Source organism: Manis pentadactyla, chromosome 13, assembly GCF_030020395.1.
Source record: "Manis pentadactyla isolate mManPen7 chromosome 13, mManPen7.hap1, whole genome shotgun sequence".
NCBI classification, from domain to species: Eukaryota; Metazoa; Chordata; class Mammalia; order Pholidota; family Manidae; genus Manis; species Manis pentadactyla.
In genome coordinates this window covers 99,272,705-99,291,996 of record NC_080031.1, presented here as the reverse complement: position 1 = coordinate 99,291,996, position 19,292 = coordinate 99,272,705, and the positions used below count along the sequence as shown (strand labels likewise).

General features: G+C 39.4%; 2 protein-coding genes across 10 annotated transcripts in view; one reads left to right on the top strand and one right to left on the bottom strand.

The window, feature by feature from the left end:
• CDC25C (cell division cycle 25C) overlaps positions 1–19,292 on the top strand; it is a 28,638-nt gene that overhangs the window by 462 nt on the left and 8,884 nt on the right. For 2 of the 8 annotated variants that reach the window (XM_057490920.1, XM_036897262.2), the window contains exons 2-8: positions 4,742–4,947; positions 6,275–6,369; positions 7,076–7,121; positions 7,588–7,621; positions 7,740–7,829; positions 8,795–8,893; positions 11,239–11,397. In XM_057490920.1, coding sequence (XP_057346903.1) covers positions 4,754–4,947; positions 6,275–6,369; positions 7,076–7,121; positions 7,588–7,621; positions 7,740–7,829; positions 8,795–8,893; positions 11,239–11,397 — 717 coding nt within the window. In that variant the 5' untranslated portion in view covers positions 4,742–4,753. Of the gene's footprint in view, positions 1–4,009; positions 4,227–4,741; positions 4,948–6,229; positions 6,385–7,075; positions 7,122–7,587; positions 7,622–7,739; positions 7,830–8,794; positions 8,894–11,238; positions 11,398–19,292 lie in introns of those variants that run through there. The other 6 variants (XM_057490919.1, XM_057490917.1, XM_036897281.2 and 3 more) reach the window with 6 other exon arrangements.
• Positions 517–3,772, bottom strand: LOC118918459 (oocyte-specific histone RNA stem-loop-binding protein 2-like). 2 transcript variants are annotated; one of them, XM_057490922.1, is made up of 6 exons: positions 3,596–3,772; positions 2,697–2,792; positions 2,482–2,586; positions 1,744–1,888; positions 1,508–1,624; positions 517–742 (listed from the first exon to the last, which is right to left on the bottom strand). In XM_057490922.1, the coding sequence occupies exons 1-6, from the start codon at positions 3,610–3,612 to the stop codon at positions 611–613; spliced, it is 612 nt and encodes a 203-aa protein (XP_057346905.1). In that variant the 5' UTR covers positions 3,613–3,772; the 3' UTR covers positions 517–610. The 2 variants fall into 2 exon arrangements, with proteins under 2 accessions (XP_057346905.1, XP_057346906.1); XM_057490923.1 differs by having other exon boundaries at positions 2,697–2,777.

Below are 19,292 nucleotides of genomic sequence, written 5' to 3'. Positions count from 1 at the left end.
GCCCTCACCCAAAACACTGTAAAGCTGAAGAGGGCCCCAGGCTGTTCACTCCTTCTCCTCCCTCTACGCACCCCCCCAACCCCAGCAGGATGAGGTAATGGGATTGTGATTATGACATCATAGGCGGTTCAGTTGCTTAGGGGTGGGGGTGGGGAGAGGCGGGGAGTATGGTGATTACAGCTTTCCTTAAGACGGAAAGGGAGTGAGGAAACAGGCAGATGGGGAAAAGATGTTGGCGCTGTATTTCCTCTTCAGGAAGAGGAAACCACCTTTTATTAAATCTCTACCACTACCACCACCTCCCACCTCAGCCAAGTTTGAAGTCCTTTTTGAAGATACCGAATGTAGACGATAGTAGGGAAGAGGGTTGGGGAACAGCTAGATGGTTTCTGGCTCCTGTGTAAATTTGAGTATCAACTGTCAGTGAAGGCTTAGAGAGACGGGCAAAAATGTAGAAAAAGGAGAAGTTTTTAACCAATACCTTCGCGTTTTGATCACTTGTGGGGCAGAGTTTAAGATTTCTTTTTTAATTGATTGGAAAGTAGCAGTCTTGTGGGTAATCTTTACTATTACACGTAGCAACAAGTCCCCTGAAAAACATCTGTTTTCTTTAAATATTTTGTGTCCCACTCATGTCTGGGACAGATAAGTAACTGTCATCAGCTAGAAAGTAGAGCCAGTTGTAGGGATCTTCCTCACAGAGCCAGGGAAGGGGGGAGGCAGGAGCCATGAAGTTTGCAGACTGAAAAAGAAGAGTAGAGGAAAAATGAGTCATCAAGAAGATGGGGGTGGAGAGAAGATGCACTGCACACCTCCTTACCCTGCACATTTCCCCTTGGCAAAAGGAGGATCAGGGGCACAGGCCATAAGTTTAGGAGACATGGTTTCCAATAACTGCTGCTATGGGGCACTTATTATGTACCAGGTACCATGCTGCACACTTTAAACGTATATTCTTGTTTTTGCTCACAATCATCAAATGAGACAATGTCTTTAGCGGCTGGAGAGGTTAAGTGACTGCCCATGTGGTGGCCAAAGGTAGAATTAAAAAACAGTCTGAGGCTCTAAAGCCTTTGGTCTTTGCCACTAGGTGATCTCCCTTTTTATTATTAACCATGCTTACTAAAGTTAAGTGATTAGGTATAAGAATTAATATTGTCTCATCTCCAAAACACTGGAAGACATTGAGACACTTAAAAAAAAAAGACCCTAAAACCCTGCAAGTCAGGATTCAGGTCTCATTTCAAAGGAAGATTACACCCTTTTCATCAAGTCTAAAATAGCCCCCAGTGTAGTTTAACCTCCCCTCAATTACTAAGTCTAATTAAATCTCCTTATACCACTTTTAGTTCTCAAGGTTTTTTTACTGAATTCCTGCAGTTTTTTTCCTGCTACCCGATTTCCCTTCTTTGTTCTTGGGCTACTATCTTGAAGCCCACTTTAATTGTGATTTCATGCGCCAGATCCCTTTGACCCTGCTCCAGCAGATTTCAGCAGAGGATACTACCTGGGCTCCCTTCTGGTCTCCATCCAGATTCTCTGAGGGTTCCAGGGCCTGGAACCAGTCATCCAGGAGGCCATCCAATGGAGTGGAACCCATTGGATGTAAGAGATGTTCCATTCCCTGCCTAAAAAGGCAGCAGAGTCAGAAGAACATGCACCTCATTCACACTCTCCCTTTTCAGCCAGTGAACGCTAAACCTCTCAAGGAGGGAACCAGGAATACTGCACAAACCCCTCAACTCCCCTGTCCTGCAGAGGCTGTCTGGGGGGGTCCCAGGAATGTAGGACTCTTCTCCACTGTCTGATCTGGGCATCCCAGGAGCGACGGCTGTACTTCCTCTTCTTGTTTGGCGTTTGAGGGTGAAGTCCTGGCTGTCGTTGTGCCCTGCAATAACAAATGTGTGTCAGACTGAGGTCAAGGTGAAGGGGCACACTGCTTATCACAGTGAATCAGGAGACTCATTAGGGATTCCCTGAGAATGAGGTAGGATCAGTGCCCTCAATCCCATAGAAAAAGTAAATCTTCAAATCAGATTAAATACCTCCCTAATATTCTTTCTTCTGGGAAGGATAAATTAGATATTCCAACTTCCTCAGAAGTCAAGATAGACATAAGAGATAATATTTGACATCCCTTTAAAATACATTCTACCTTTTCATACATTTACTTTGTATGTGTGCATGTAATTAGGCAAGTAGGTTGCAATTAGCCAAATCAGCTGGAGGAATAAGTTAAAATTGGTTGGAAGGAAAAAACTTCATTAGCAAACATGGATAGAGATTTTAAAAGTCTTATGGAAAAAGTATGATTTGTTTCATTTGAAAAAAATCTTGGAAACTTATTTTTGAGGCTAGATTGCAGGAGAGTTAGTTTTAATAATGCTTTAACTTTGTGAAAGCACTCAGACTTTACATCACTTGATATTGAACCAAAGCCACTTGGTTGACACTCTTGTGATTACTCACAACAGCACTCACTTGGGGACCTGCTGCAGAAAGCACTGGTAACCACGTGTGCGCTTGCCATAATCTATCTGCTTTTGCCGCCGCTGTAGAACAGTTTCATTTGTCTCTACCTCCCACCTGCAGGGAGGTAGACAGTGGCCCCATGAAATGTGATTTTAGTTATCAAAGCGGAAACCACTTATCCCCCACTCCCTTAATCACCTTAAAAAGGTGATTTTCATACTCACCTGGCATGGCAGGGTTCTGTGCTTACTCCCACACTCACCATTTCTATCTTAGAGGAGAAAGACTCTGCACACATCTCCTTTCTGGGGAAGCAGATTCTACAGATGAAAACGGTACTAAGATAAAACCCAGCTGACTACACTGCACATATCAGCCACTACCACCACCAAGAACCTGACACCAGATAAAGGTTGTATTTCTGACTTACTGTTTCTCAAAGTGTGGTCTGCAAGCCATTAGCATCAGTAGCTCCTGCGAGCCACGATGCCATGATAATTCGTAGGCCCCACTCCAGACCAATTGAATCATTTTGGGGACTTGCATTTTAAAGAGATTCTAAGGTTATTTTAAATATTTTTTGTGTGTGTGGAAAATTTCAAATATACGGAGAAGTGAAGATAGTAACTTAAAGCTTTGCTACCAAAGTATGATCCCAAGACTGAGCACATCAGCAGCAGCTGAGAGCTTGTTAGAAGTGCAGAATCTTGGGCTCTAACCCAGACCTACTGAATCAGAATCTGCATTTTAACAAGATCGCCAGGTGATTAAAGTGCAAACATTAAGGGACTCCATTTACCCACGACGCAGTACTCACAGCCAGTCTTGTTTCATCTATACCCACCACCACTCCCACAGGATTATTTAAAGGCAAATCCCCACATTAAGAATAAATTCTTAGTATCACCTAGTCAATGTTCAAATTTCCATAAACAACCAAAGTTTGGGACCCTTTGGACTGTGATAAGGATTATGCCAAGAGATGATTCAGACCCCTTACTTTCTCTGAAAAAGGAATTTCCCTTACTGCACATAACCTAGTGTCTCAAAGATGCTACGCGCTAAAAGTGACACGAAACAGAAAGCTTTTAAAGGGCCACTGCTGCTCAGCATAAAAACACACCTGTTTCGCTCCAACATCTGCCACACCGGCGGCTAATTACTCCATCTCCAGCGGAAGGTTAGCAAAACTAAGATGGAAAGGTCCCCGAACGACACGGGAAAGAAGCAAGAAAAGAGAAGCGTTTAAAACATCCTTCCACCCAAACGAATCTCTCCAAGTACTGTCCTAATGAGTGATCGTTGCTAGTGAAGTGCAATTTAAATCTCCCGGGGTTAGAGGGGACTGAGGGATGGGAAAGCTCAGGAAGGGTGTGGCGATTGGCCAGAGGGAAAGCCAATGGTGCTCCAGACTCCCTGTGGGGCGGGGCTTACCTTTAGCTGCCTGTCGAACGCGGATAGGCCAATCGGCACCCTGTTCTGGCTGCGGGGCGGGACAAATCGTGCCTCTTGCCGAGACAGCGCACGCCGGGGGTGATATACGAGCCAAACGATTGGCCGAGGGCGTCTGGGCGGGCCCGCGGAGATAGGCTGACTCGGCCTGGCGGCCAGCGCGATAGGTTTTTGGGAAGGCGGAAGGTTTGAATGGTCAAGGCCAGTAGCTGCTGGTAATCTTGGGTAACGTCTGTCCTTCACGGAGAGAGAAACGAAGCCCGACGCCCGCCTACCCTGTCGAGAAGCAGAAGTGTAGTCTGGTTAGTTGCCTCCTTTCCCCAGATTTTCTTTAATTCAGCTGAGTCTTCGATTGTGACTGATCCCACCCACTTCCCTTTCTCCTGAAGGTAAATCTCAGACTCAAACCGAGGTAAGTCCGGAGCCGTCACCACCGGAATGACGGAGACCCATGGTCCCCTCAAGCTCCAGTCGGAGGCACACAAACGGAACTTTAGGGAACCTAATAAGTATCGCGAGTTAGGAAACCTAAGTTCCTTCTGGTCGGTAATCACGAGCTGTGTAGCCCCAAGCAAGTCAAAGCCCTCTTTTCATTTCCTCTTTAAGGTTTCGGTAAGTCCAGATTCCGAAGAAAAGGCCAGACAGCTTCGGGCAAGTGCGATTTAACTTTCAAGCCGGGTTGCGACTCACCGTTTGAAGATGCCGCTCCAAGACGGATCCGCCTGACCGCTGCTGGGAAGGGCGGAGGAGCTTGTGAAAGCTGTACCTACGCAGGTGACGTTCTCCTCTTAGCCAAGTTTTTTTTTTTTCTTCTTAGAAGTCGGAGACCATGTCTGCAGAGCTCTGTTCATCCACAAGAAAGGAGGGAAAACCTGGCTCAGGACCCAGTTTTAGGTCTACTCAGAGGAAGATATTAAACCAGCTCCTGGAGAGAGAAACTTCCTTCACAATGTGTCCAGATCTCCCTAGAACTCCAGTGGACAAACTCTTTTGTGATTCTGCAAACCTAAGCATTTCGTCTGGGTAAATCCACTTTTTTCTTCATACCTTATCTTCTTTGCTTTTCAAAACAGTTTTTTTTTTGTTTGTTTTTGAAAAATTATCCTGGCTCAAAGATGAGGGTTTAAGTCTTAACAATGCCCTTGACTAACCCTGTGACCCTTTTGAGTCTCAGGCTGCTGCTTCTCTGTGACAGTAATCTCTTCCTGTCTTACTAGGATCTTCTGACAACCAAATGATGTGGTTTCTGGGAAAAGTCTTTGAAAACTATCACATTAGAAGAGTTTGTCACTTTATTAGTATTAATATTAGCTTTATTAATATTGTACTTTAAATTCTAGTCATGTCATGGCCTGATGCTTCAACTAGCAAACAAAGTTGGAGAGTTATAGGTCTGAAAAGTACTAGATACTCCAGGGAGAAATCAAATCTGTATGCTCATGGTGCGCAGGACAGAAGATGAGGGATCAAGACCCACCTTTGTCAATAAACTTTGGTCGTCAATTTAAAAAAATTGACTCTGAAATTGGGGATCAACAGAGGTGAGGCTTAGAACCTCACCCCCCCTGTTTTGAGAGAAATCTTCTGCATCCGTGGATGTTTTGTTGCCCTTGTCTAGCTTGGATTAATACTTAGTCTATAGGCACACACCTGATCATCTACATTTGCCCTCTTACAGCACTAAACTATGTTTTCTACCTTTATCTTGCATCTACCTACCACTTCAGCATTTTATTAAAAATAAGAAGAAGAAGAAGAAGAAGAAGAAGGGAGAAATGTGGGATTCACATATAAATCAAGTATAAAAATCAAACAAATAATCATATTTGACCTGATTGTTTATAGTTCATAATGCGTGATCAAAACCGAAAGTTTCTGTGATGACTGCCCTTGAACTGTTCACCATGTAAGAACTTATTCACTATGTAAGAATTTGTTCGCCATGTAAGAACTTGTTTGTTATGCTTCAGAAGATTGGAGACTGTTGAGAATTAGGCTTGGCGTTGATTAATGATTGTGCATTGAGTCCCCTATACAGAATTTTATTGTTGTTAACAACCATTTGATCAATAAATATGAGAGATGCCCTCTCAAAAAAAAAAAAAAAATTGACTCTGTCTCAGTATGTTGGTGATGAGAAAATGAGGTGTAGATTATTGAAGTAGAGAAAGGGAAGATTTTTCTCAGCCTAGTCTGAAATATTTCCAAAAAGCAATTAGATTTATTTGGACACTGTTTCTATTATGTAATAGTGAGGGGGTAGGGGGTTCAAATGAAAAAGATAATGTGAGCTTTGCCTTTTTAGGATGTTACAGCCTAATGGAAATCTTGATGTACTATATCTCAACAGAGGAACCCCCAAACGTTGCCTTGATCTTTCGAATCTTAGCAGTGGAGAGATGTCTGCCACTCCGCTTACCACTTCTACAGACTTTGATGAGACTGGTAGGGAGAAACGAGGTAAAGTCCTCAAGGGAAATAACTTTTAAGGAAGAGGAGAGGGTAGTAAGATAGAGGTGGAAGGTGGTAAAAGTAAGTAGAGAGCCTTGAAGTTGGAATTCTGTGGGTACCTAGGGCATTTTTTAAGAGAATGATTAAATATTGTTACTATAATAACAAGAGTAGGAGTGGCTTTGCATTTGAAAAATGTAGACAGGAAGGAATATTTTATTTTGTTGACCAATGGTGGGAATTAAGGTAGTAGTTAACATGAGAAGTTTATGCCCCAGTCTAATCTCTGCGGAGGCAAAGAAACCAACATAAAAAGAAATACTTTGTCAACTAATTCTTGCATCTGTAGAGTCTGAGCCCAAAAGGAATATGTTTTACTAGTCAACCATTTTAGTATTTTTTCTAGTTTCAGATTTCCTCAGTGGTAAGCATTCTTTTCCACTCATGAAAAAAATCTCTGTAGGTTAGTGTAGCACACTATTTCCCAGCATTTTTTCTTGTAGTCACACATGTAAATTCTTCAGTTTTCATGAACTTGTACCTTGTACCAGGTACTTTGTACCATGAAATTGGCACATATCAAGAGCTTTTGTGTTCAAAAGGTCAGCTTTTGAAATTAATATGGCTTACTGGTAATGAAGAAAATCAGAGGGTAAGACAGGATGCATGGACAAGAATAATTCTTCATATCCAATTGCAGGTCACTTGGATTCTTCAGGACCTCAGGAAATACAGTTAGTTGGGATGTAAGTTTGTTAAATGAACCCTATGCTAAAGTTTTCAGCCCTGGCATGGGGATTTTATCTTATGCAGACTGCAGAATATAAGATGTTTCATTTTGGGTATAAGTGTGATTGGAGGCCTACTTCCTTTCCTTGAAAGGTTTTTTAAGTTTCCCAGATCTAAATAGTGTTGTGAAAATGAAGGCTATTCATTTTAACTATAACACACTAATTACATATTATATATTATAACATTTTATATACATATGGTTATGCAGGTGAATGAGGGCCTTGTCTCCAGGATGTTGCTCAACATCTTAACATTTATCACAGAGAGCACCTTTCATAGTGTTATTGGAAGAGACATATCAACTAGGTATAGGGCTCCCAGAATGGAAGAAAAGAATAGTTGGGATGTCCCAAGAATAACCACTGAATAGCCAAACAGTATTTGGGGCTTAGCTGACTGGCAGTTTTTTTTGATCTGCAGGAACCATTACCAGCACCTTAGAAAATGCAGCTCAGTGAGTAGCTCCTCTATCTTGGGTTTGGGTTTGATTCTCAGGTGGGAGGCAGAGGCTTCTTTCCAGCTCATCTGTGACTGCGAGATGCTGCTTGTTCTTAGAAAACCATCTTTTGTAGGCACATCTGCTTTGTAGCACTCCAAATGCTTTGGACCACGGCAACAGGAAGGAAGATGCAACATGTAACTCATCCACAAATAAAGAGAATGTGAGTGTTTAATGGAAACCTAGATACATTAGCAGTTTTCTTCCTTCCAGTAGAGTAACTCATCATTTTCATTTTGAGACCTAGAACTGTTTATGCCTCAATGTGCTAGGTTAGTAAGCTGTATCACCCTAGGAGAAAAATTCTTTATGGTTTGTTTTGTTTTGTTTCTCTTTAGGGTTTGACCCTAGGACAGAAATGTAGCTCCAAGTCTTCTTCCACAGCAGGTCATCATTATAACTTACATTCAGTTGGTTGGTTTAAGGACAAAAATCTGTTACTATAGTGTTAGGAATTTAAGACTTTTTTTTAAACAGCAAGGGATCAAATACATAATTTGATCGCATACTCTGCATGGCTTCACATACAAGTCTAGGTTTCTTAAGTCTTTATTTCTCCCTTACTCTAGCTTCTTAGCCCCTATTCTGAGAAAGCCACGGTCCTTTTTGTCTGAGCCTCAGGCCATCCTTCAGTTTCAAGTTAAAACAGGTCTCTTCAGAGCCACCTGATCACTTAGCTAATTCTCTAATCCCCTTTTCTAGCTTTGTTTTTCTTTTCCCTGCCTCTCTTCCTTTCCCTGAGGTCAGTATCTATGAAAGATAGCCGCTATTCTTCTTTTTTCACATTGTCTAGGTTATGCCCATGTTTTTGGCTGTTCTAATCAGCTTTTGCTTGATTTAATACTGTCCTTCTAATCACCTTTTATAATCACTTTTTTAAAATCTCATCATCCCTTCCCCAGTCTGGCTGCCTTTTTCATTCCTTCCTTTGGATTGTGATGTAAAATTGTGATCTCCATACTATCATCAAATCCAAACCATCATATGTATCTTCAAGATATAGGATCAACCTTGATTACATTTAATGTGTTTCCTGGGGGTTATTCATGGCTTTATGAGATGAAATGATTTTGGCATTGCCTGCTAACACTTCTCTTCCTCCAGCCATTTTATTTTTTTATTATGCAGGAAAATAACACTTTGAAGCCCTCGGAGTGGTGGGCATCCAGGAACCTGAGGTTTGAAAAGAAACCAGGGAGGCCTTACATGTCTCCTCTTTCTCTGCTGGTGAGTCACTGAACATCGGCATCAAGGGTCAGCTGAGGTGGTGTGGGGTACAGGATGGCAGGTCTGGAGTTAGAACCCTTTAAATTTTTCTAAGCTGGCTTGGGTGAGAAAAATGGTTAGAGAAGTAATGTTGTTTAGGCAAAGGGGAGAGATATTATGTCCTCTGATCTTTTGGTTTGTTCAAGTTAAAAAATTTATACTTTATTCTTCAAGGGTTTTCCCCTGCCTCCAATTTGAAAGCACTATGTGCCCATTGTGAAAATGGTTTAAAAGTATAGGAAAGTATCAAAAAGAAAATAGCTGCCTCATAGAGAAAAACAACTATTGACGTTTCACCTCATTTCTTTTTACTCTCAACTAGGTATATAGTTATACAAAGTTGAGATCATTTATATATAACTTTTCAAGTTAATATTGAAATTCTTAGTAAACATTATTTTTTAATGGATGTTTTTATTCTAATAATGGACCATAAGTTATGTAAATACTTCCCTATTGTTGGACACTTAGTGGTATCCAAACTTTGCTTTTACACATAATGCTATCATGTAAGTTCTTGAGCATAAATCTTTGCCTACATTTCAGACTTTTTTCTTTGGGATTATACCAAGAATTATAATTACTGGGTTAAAGGGTATGAATATTTCTAAGACTTGATACATATGGCTAAATTTCTTTCCAGAAAAGTTGTCAGAATTTACGTTTTTATGAGCAATCCATACCTCTTTTGGATAAATGATTTGCTATTTCTTTAAAGTTGCTAATTAGATAAGTAAAATATTTTATTTTATGTTAAAAATAATTAGTAGTGGCTTCATGTGAAAATTAGCCACATTTATTTCCTCTAGTGAATAATTGTGTTTTTAGTCCATTTTGCTACTGGAGTCTTAAGTTACCCAGGCACTCACTTGCTAATAGACCATAGATTCAAGATACTCCAGAAATTTGGGGTCTAATTTTAACCCTGTGGAAAAGCAGTTTTAACATATCCCATTCCAAATTGATAAAAGTTGATCATGTTTCCAATTTTTGATTTCTTGGAGGAAGAGAAGACTTGGAGAATGGTAAATCACTGGATAGTCTTTTGTTTATGTGTGTGTGATCTTTTAATGTAAAATATCCATAACAAAATTTACCACTTTAGCCATTTTTAACTGTACAATCCAGTGGCATTAAATACATTTACAGTGTTGTGAGATCATCACTACTACCCATTTCTAGAATTTTTTTCATCATTCAAAACAGAAGCTCTCTATCCATTAGATGCCCATACTCTCTCCATTCCTTCTTCGCCCAGCCCCTGGGAACTTCTAGTCTACTTTCTGTCTCTATGAATTTGACTACTCTAGGTACTTCAGCAAGTGGCATCATACAATATTTGTTGTTTTGTGTCTGGCTTATTTCACTTAGCATAATGTCTTTAAGGTTCATCCATATTGTAGACTGGTGACAGAATTTCACTCCTTTTTATAGCTGAATAATATTCAATTGTATATATAGACCACATTTTGTTTATCCATTAATCTGCTGATGGACATTTGGGTTGTTTCCACCTTTTGGCTATTGAAAATAATGCTGCTGTGAACATTGATGTACAAATATTTGTTTAAATCCCTTTTTTAAATTCTTTGTTGTTTATACCCAGAAATGTTGGATCATATGGTAATTCTGTATTTAATTTTTGGGAGAAATGCTGTACTTTTATCCATAACAGCTGTACCATTTTACATTCTAAGAGTGCACAAGGGAGAATACTTTCTTCATATCCTTGCCAATACTTGTTATTTTCTGATTTTTTTTCTTTCTTTTTTTTTTTAATAGCTACCCTAGTGGGTATGAAGTGGTATCTCATTGTGGTTTTGATTTTCATTTCTGTAATGACTAGTTGTGTTGTGGATTTTTTCGTGTGCTAGTTGGCCATTTGTATATCGTCTTTGGAGAAAAGTCTTTTCAAGTTCTATTTATATTTGTTGCTGTTGTTATTGTTGAGTTGTAGTTCTTTCTATATTCTGGATATTAATCCCTTATCAAACATATGATTTGCAAATATTTTCTCCCATTGTGTGGGTTGTCTTTTCACTTTCTTGATATATTCTTTGATGCACAAAAGTTTTAAATTTTGATGAAGTCCAATTTATCTGTTTTTTCTTTTGTTGCCTGTGCTTTTATATTATATCCAAGAAGTCATTACCAAATTCAATGAAGTTTTTCCTCTATGTTTTCTTCTAAGAGTTTTACAGTTTTAGCTCTTACATTTAGGTCTTTGATTTATTTGAATTAATTTTTGCATATGGTGTAAGATAAGGGCCATGGATGGTTTTTAATATTGTCAGTATACTTGATAGGACAATGGAAACTTGGTGGAAAATGAAATGCAATACTTGGGCAGCCCTGTAACTACAGTTCCAAAATTGGATAAAAATCTGGAATTAGGAGAAGACCAGGCAGAGGAGATTTCAGATGAACTGATGGAGTTTTCTCTGGAAGATCAAAAAGAGGCCAAGGTAAAGTACTCTCTGATGGCATCTTTGTATTTTTCATTTTCATTCTTGAACAAACAATACTGTATATCTAATATTTCTCGCAGCCACTATATAAGTGGTCAATCTGCAAAGATCAAAATGACATATGGTGTCTCCACTCTAAGGGCTATCTGACTGACAGGGTATCAGGTCACCACAGGACTCTTATTACTGCTGGGTGGGTAATAAGGTTGCAGTTAGCAGTTTGAATAGGTCACTGCCAATGTAACCTGGTGTTAAGTGATGCCTCCAAAATAATAGTAATAAATGAAATATGCCTAGCATGATTTTTCAGTATATCCTTTCATCTTCTTTTATCCTCCCTATATCACTGGGAGGAATATCTGAAGCCTGTGGCTTATTGGTTATGTACTCATATATCAAAGATAGTTTCTGAGGCATTTAGCATTTTTTAATCAACTTCATTTCTTTGAAACAAATATGTGTAGGGGTGTTTTTTTAAATTTATTCATTATACAAGACAAATATGATGCAGTTGAGTCAGAGCACTTGTACTCTCCTCCTCATTCTCTTACCGAGCTTTATAATCATGTGCAAGACACTTAACCACTCTAAGACTCAGTTTCTCATTTATATAATGCAGAGCACAATAATAAAAAAAACCTCCTAAATAGAGTTGTGAATATGATATAGTATTAAAAGCAGTTTATAATATTCCACATACTTTTTGTTACTAAAAACTAAAAAAACTAAATAAACCGTAATAATATTGAATGAGGACAGTCCTGATTAAGACAGACGAGATTACTAATTTTTGAACTCTTATTTTTCTAGTCAAGCAGATAGACAATATAAGTAAATAAGCCAATATACAAGAAAATGACAGATTGTCAAAAGTGCTCTGAATGACAGAATGATATGAAAAAAGGACATAGGAGTTTAGGAGGGAACTACTTTTCATTTTTACTTGAGTATCTGGAGAAATGATGACACTGTAATTAATTTGAAATGAGGGGTGAATTCAAGGGGAACGAGATATATTCTGTTTTGGATATTTGAGTTAGAGGTGTCATAGGAAACTTAAATGAAAGTACTGAATAAGGAGTAGGAGTTATGAGGACTGGAAATGTACATTTCAGGACCATATCAAGAGGCAGGGCTGCCGCTCACCTCATTTGAGATTTTACTAAAAAATTAAATGGATGCTTGGTAGCCAAATAGCAAATGACTGTCATAACAGGCAAAATAATTTGACTTTTACAAATTGTCCAAGTGTCATGGAGGAAACAAAATGGGGACTGAGGTAGAGACTAACAGAAGGGAACCTTCAAATAGGAGAGATTGGGAAGGACTTCTCCAGCAGGTTGATGAACTGTCCCAGTGTGCCTGCAACTGAGGAGGATCCTATGACATGGGACTTTCAGTGCTAAAACTGGGAAAGTCCTGGACAAATTGGGGTTAGTCAGTTACTGTAGTTGTGAAGGAACCATGTGTGACCGAGTAGAGACAAGCATTCCTTGAAGAGGAAACATTGTGCGAGCAAAGGTCTCAAGGTTGAAAGATCTTGGTGTGTTCAAGGAAGTGAGAAGCCTGTGAGTGAGCAGGAGAATTGCAGGAGGTGGGAAAGAAGAGGTAGGCAGGAGATAGATCATGCAGGGACTTCAGGCTATGGTGAGTATTTGGATTTTATGCTAAAAGCAGTGGCAAGCTATTGGAAGGTTTTATTTATTTATTATTAAGGTATCATTGATACATACTCTAATGAAGGTTTCACAAGAAAAGCATTGTGGTTACTACATTAACCCATATTAAGTCCCCCCTATACCCCATTGAGGTCAGTGTCCATCAGTGTAGTAAGATGCCACAGAGTCACTACTTGTCTTCTCTGAGCTACACTGTCTTCCCCGTGACCCCACACACACCATGTGTACCAATCGTAATACCCCTCAATCCTCTTCTCCCTCCCTCCTCACCCATCCTCCCCCACCCCTCCCATTTGTAACTGCTAGTCCCTTCTTGAAGTCTATGAGTCTGCTGCTGTTTTCTTCCTTCAGTTTTGCTTCGTTGTTACACTCCACAAATGAGGGAAATCAATTGGTACTTGACTTTTTCTGCCTGGCTTATTTCACTGAGCATAATACCCTCTAGCTCCATCCATGTTGTTGCAAATGGTAGGATTTGTTTTCTTCTTATGGCTGAATAGTATTCCATTGTGTATATGTACCACATCTTCTTTATCCACTTACCTACTGATGGGCACTTAGATTGCTTCCATATCTTGGCTATTGTAAATAGTGCTGCAATAAACATAGGGGTGCATATGTCTTTTTAATCTGATAACTTGTTTTCTTTGGGTTAATTCCTAGGAGCGGGATTCCTGGGTCAAATCATACTTCTATTTTCAGTTTTTTAAGGGACCTCCATATTGCTTTCCACAATGGTTGAACTAATTTATATTCCCACCATCAGTGTAGGAGGGTTCCCCTTCCTCCTATCCTCTCCAGCATTTGTTGTTCCTAGTCTTTTCAATGTTGGCCATCCTAACTGGTGTGAGGTGATATCTCATTGTGGTTTGAATTTGCATTTCCCTAATTTTAATGATGTGGAGCATCTTTTCATATGCCTGTTGGCCATCTAAATTTCTTCTTTGGAGAACTGTCTGTTCATAGCCTCCGCCCATTTTTTAATTGGTTTATTTGCTTTTTGGGTGTTGAGGCGTGTGAGTTCTTTATATATTTTGGATGTTAACCCCTTGTTGGTTATATTGTTTACAAATATATTCTCTCATACTGTAGGATGTCTTTTTGTTCTGCTGATGGTGTCCTTTGCTGTACAGAAGCTTTTTAGCTTGATGTAGTCTCATTTGTTCATTTTTTTATTTTGTTTCCCTTGCCTGAGACGACATGTTCAGGAAAAAGTTGCTCATGTTTATATTCAAGAGAGTTTTGCCTATGTTTTCTTCTAAGAGTTTTATGGTTTCATGACTTACATTCCGGTCTTGGATCCATTTTGAGTTTACTTTTCTGTATGGAGTTAGACAATAATCCAGTTTCATTCTCTTACATGTAGCTGTCCAGTTTTGCCAACACTAGCTGTTGAAGAGGCTGTCATTTCCCCATTGTATATCCATGGCTCCTTTATCATATATTAATTGACCATATATGTTTGGGTTTATATCTGGGCTCTCTATTCTATCCATTGATCTATGAGTCTGTTCTTGTGCCAGTACCAAATTGTGTTGACTCCTGTTGCTTTATAGTAGAGCTTGAAGTCAGGGAGCATAATCCCCCCAGTTTTATTCTTCCTTCTGAGGATTGCCTTGGCTATTTGGGGTCTTTTGTGGTTCCATATGAATTTTAGAACTATTCATTCCACTTAGTTGCAGATTGTCCTTGGTGTGTTGATAGGGATTGCATTGAATCTGTAGATTGCTTTAGGTATTATGGCCATTTTGACAATATTAATTCTTCTATCCATGAGCATGAGATGTATTTCCATTTATTGGTGTCTTTAATTCCTCTCATGAGTGTCTTGTAGTTTTCAGGGTATAGGTCTTTCACCTCCTGGTTAGGTTTATTCCTAGGTGTTTTTTTTTTTAATGCAATTTTGAATGTTTTTCTGATTTTCTGCTAGTTCATCATTAGTATATAGGAATGCAACAGATTTCTGTGTATTGATTTTGTATCCTGCAATTTTGCTGAATTCAGTTATTCTAGTAGTTTGGAGTGGATTCTTTAGAGTTTTTTATGTGCAATATTGTGTAATCTGCAAACAGTGACAGTGTAACTTCTTCCTTACCAAACTGGATGCCTTTTATTTCTTTGTGTTGTCTGATTGCCCTGGATAGGACCTCCAGAACTATGTTGAATAAAAGTGGGGAAAGTGGACATCCTTGTCTTGTTCCCAATCTTAGAGGAAAAGCTTTTAGCTTTTCACTGCTAAGTATGATGTTGCTGTGGGTTTGTCGTATATGGCCTTTATTATGTTGAGGTACTTGCCCTCTATACCCATTTTCTTGAGAGAGTTTTTATCATGAGTGGATGTTGAATTTTGTCAAATGCTTTTTCAGCATTTGTGGAGATGATCATGTCATTTTTGTCCTTGTTTTTGTTGATGTGGTGTATGATGTTGATAGATATTTGAATATTGTACCATCCTTGTATCCCTGGAATAAATCCTACTTGATCATGATGGGTGATCTTTTGATGTATTTTTTAATTTGGATTGCTAATATTTTGTTGAGTATTTTTGCATCTTTTTTGTCAGGGATATTGGTCTGTAATTTTCTTTTTTGTGTGCTTTCTTTGCCTGTTTTTGGTATTAGAGTGATGCTGGCCTCATAGAATGAGTTTGGAAGTATTCTGTCCACTTCTACTTTTTAGAATACTTTAAGGAGGATGGGCATTAGGTCTTCACTAAATGTTTGGTAAAATTCAGCGGTGAAGCTATCTGGTTCAGGAGTTTGGTTCTTAGGTAGTTTTTTGATTACAAGTTCAATTTTGTTGCTTGTAATTGGTCTTTTCAGATTTTCTGTTTCTTCTTTGGTCAGCCTTGAAAGGTTGTATTTTTCTAGAAAGTTGTCCATTTCTTCTAGGTTATCCAATTTGTCAGCATATAATTTTTCATAGTATTCTCTAATAATTCTTTGTATTTCTGTGGTGTCTGTAGTAGGTTTTTCCTTTATCATTTCTGATTCTGTTTATGTGTGTTGATTCTCTCTTTTTCTTGATAAATCTGGCAAGGGGTTTATCTATTTTGTTAATTTTCTTGAAGAACCAGCTCCTGCTTTCATTATTGTTTTATTATTCTCAATATTATTTATTTCTGCTCTGATCTTTATTATGTCCCTCCTACTGACTTTGGGCCTGATTTTTTTGTTCTTTTTCTAGTTTCATTAATGTGAGGTTACGCTGTACATATGGTATTGTTCTTCTTTCCTGAGGTAGGCCTGTATTGCAGTATTCTTCCCTCTAAGCATGGCCTTTGCTGCATCCCACAGATTTTTGCGGTGTTGAATTACTGTTGTCATTTGTCTCCATATATTGCTTGATCTCTGCTTTTATTTGGTCATTGATCCATTGATTATTTAGGAACATGTTATTAAGCCTCCATGTGTTTGTGGGCTTTTTTGTTTTCTTTGTGTAATTTATTTCTAGTTTCATACCTTTGTGGTCTGAGAAGCTGGTTGGTACAATTTCAATCTTCTTGAATTTACTGAGGATCTTTTTGTGGCGTAATATATGATCTATTTTTGAAAATGTTCCATGTGCACTTGAGAAGAATGTATATCCTGTTGCTTTTGGGTGGAGTGTTCTGTAGATGTCCATTAGGTCCATCTCTTCTAATATGTTGTTCAGTGCCTCTGTCTCCTTACTTATTTTCTGTCTGGTGGATCTGTCCTTTGGAGTGAGTGGTGTGTTGAAGTCTCCTAAAATGAATGCATTGCATTCTATTTCTCCCTTTAATTCTGTTAGTATTTGTTTCACATATGTAGGAGCTCCTATGTTCGGTGCACAGATATTTATTATAGTTATATCATCTTGTTAGACTGACCCCTTTATCATTATGTAATGTCCTTCTTTGTTTCTTGTTACTTTCTTTGTTTTGAAGTCTATTTTGTCTGATACAAGTACTGCAACACCTGCTCTTTCTCCCTGTTAGTTGCATGATACATCTTTTTCCACCCCTTCACTTTTAGTCTTTGTATATGTTTGGGTTTGAAGTGAGTCTCTTGTAGGCAACATATAGATGGGTCTTGCTTTTCTATCCATTCTGTAACTCTGTGTCTTTTGATTGGTGCATTCAGTCCATCTACATTTAGGGTGTTTATTGATATGTATGTACTTATTGCCATTGCACACTTTAGATTCGTGGTTACCAAAGGTTCAAGGGCAGCTTCTTTACTATCTAACAGTCTAACTTAACTCACTTAGTATGCTATTACAAACACAATCTAAAGGTTCTTTTTTTCTTTTTCCTCCTTTTCCTTCCCCCTCCATTCTTTATATATTAGGTATCATATTCTGTACTCTTTGTGTATCCCTTGACTGACTTTGGTGGTAGTTGATTTAATTTTGCATTTATTTAGTAATTAATTGGTCTACTTCCTTTACTGTGGTTTTATTTTCTCTGTTGACAGCTCTTTAGCCCTAGGAGTACTTCCATCTATAGCAGTCCCTCCAAAATATACTGTAGAGATGGTTTGTGGGAGGTAAATACTCTCAACATTTGCTTATCTGGAAATTGTTTAATCCCTGCTTCAAATTTAAATGATAGTCTTTCCAGGTAGAGTATTCTTTGTTGGAAGCCCTTCTGTTTTATTGCATTAAATATATTATGCTATTCCCTTCTGGCCTGTAAGGTTTCTCTTGAGAAGTCTGATGATAGCCTGATGGGTTTTTCTTTGTATATGATCTTTTTTCTCTCTCTGGCTGCTTTTAATACTCTGTCCTTATTCTTGATCTTTGTCATTTTAATTATTATATGTCTTGGTGTTGTCTTCCTTGGGTCCCTTGTGTTGGGAGACCTGTGCACCTCCATGGCCTGAGGGACTATCTCCTTCCCCAGATCAGGAAAGTTTTCAGCAATTACCTCCTCAAAGACACTTTCTATCCCTTTTTCTCTCTCTTCTTCTGGTACCCCTATAATGCAAATATTGTTCCGTTTGGATTGGTCCCACAGTTCTCTTAGTATTCTTTAATTCCTAGAGATCCTTTTTTCTCTCTTTACCTCAGCTTCTTTGTAATCTTGTTCTCTAGTTTCTATTTCATTTACTGTCTCTACCTCATCTAATCTGCTTTTAAATCCCTCCATTGTATGTTTCATTTTATATACTGTATTTTTCAAAGTTTCTATTTCTTTCTTCAATTTCTCTCTGAGGTCTTGAATATTTTTCTGTAGCTCCATGAGCATGTTTATGATTTTTATTTTGAAATCTTCAGGAAGATTAGTAAGTTCAGTTTCACTGGGCTCTCTTTCTGTTGTTTGTGGGATTTTGGTTTGTATCAGGTTGTTTTGATGTTTCATATTTTTAATATCTTGGTGTAGGTGGCACCTTCTAGTGCTCAGAATCTCTACTCTCTGGAGCTGCTCAGCCCCTGGAGCGATGGCAGGTGTCACAGGTGTGCCGCGCTGGTGCCTGTCAGGAGGAAAGAGCTCTTTCCTGCTTCTTGACTGTAGTGCCTGCCTCCATTGCTGGTGCCAGTGGGCTGAGCGTGCAGGGAGGGGTCTCTGTGCTCTGCCCTTGTAGGTGCCGTAGGCATGGCTGCCCTCTAGCTGGCCTGGCGCAATGGCGGGGGCAGCAGATTTGCAAGCCTATGCCGGGAGGAAGGAGTGGAAGGCTGTATATCATGGTGGGGGCCTCGGAACTGCGTTGCCAGCCTGGGGGATGGAACTCCTGAAGCTCCTGAAAGTCACCAGCCTGCTGGGCTGAGTGCGCCAGGACAATTTTTTCCACCTGTACTTTTTCCTGAGCAGCAAGCTCTGAGCAATCCTTGCCTCTTTGGCAGCCCTCTCACTACTGGGAGGTCTCTCAGAGTGCCTGCCTTTCTTTTATCCCAGAGCGGCCGGTTGTGGGTGCCTGTTCTCCACAAGCAGCTGGAATCTCAGTCTCTTCAAGTATTCCGCCTGTCTTAGGTTTCCAACCCTACTAATCTCCAGAGCACCATGTAAAGTAGGTTTGTGCCCCCAGAGCATATCTCCAGGGCTGGGTGTTCAGCAATCCTAGGCCTCCATGTCCTCTCCGCTTCATTTCTCTTCCTCCTGCTGGTGAGCTGGGGTGGTGGAAGTGTTGGGTCTCACTGGGTGGTGGCTTTGGTGCTTTACCCTTTTCCGTGGGGTCTTCTCTTTTCTCCAGATGTAGGCAGTCTGTTCCAGCCTTATTTCCTGTTGCTCTTTCAGGATTAGTTGTATTTGCT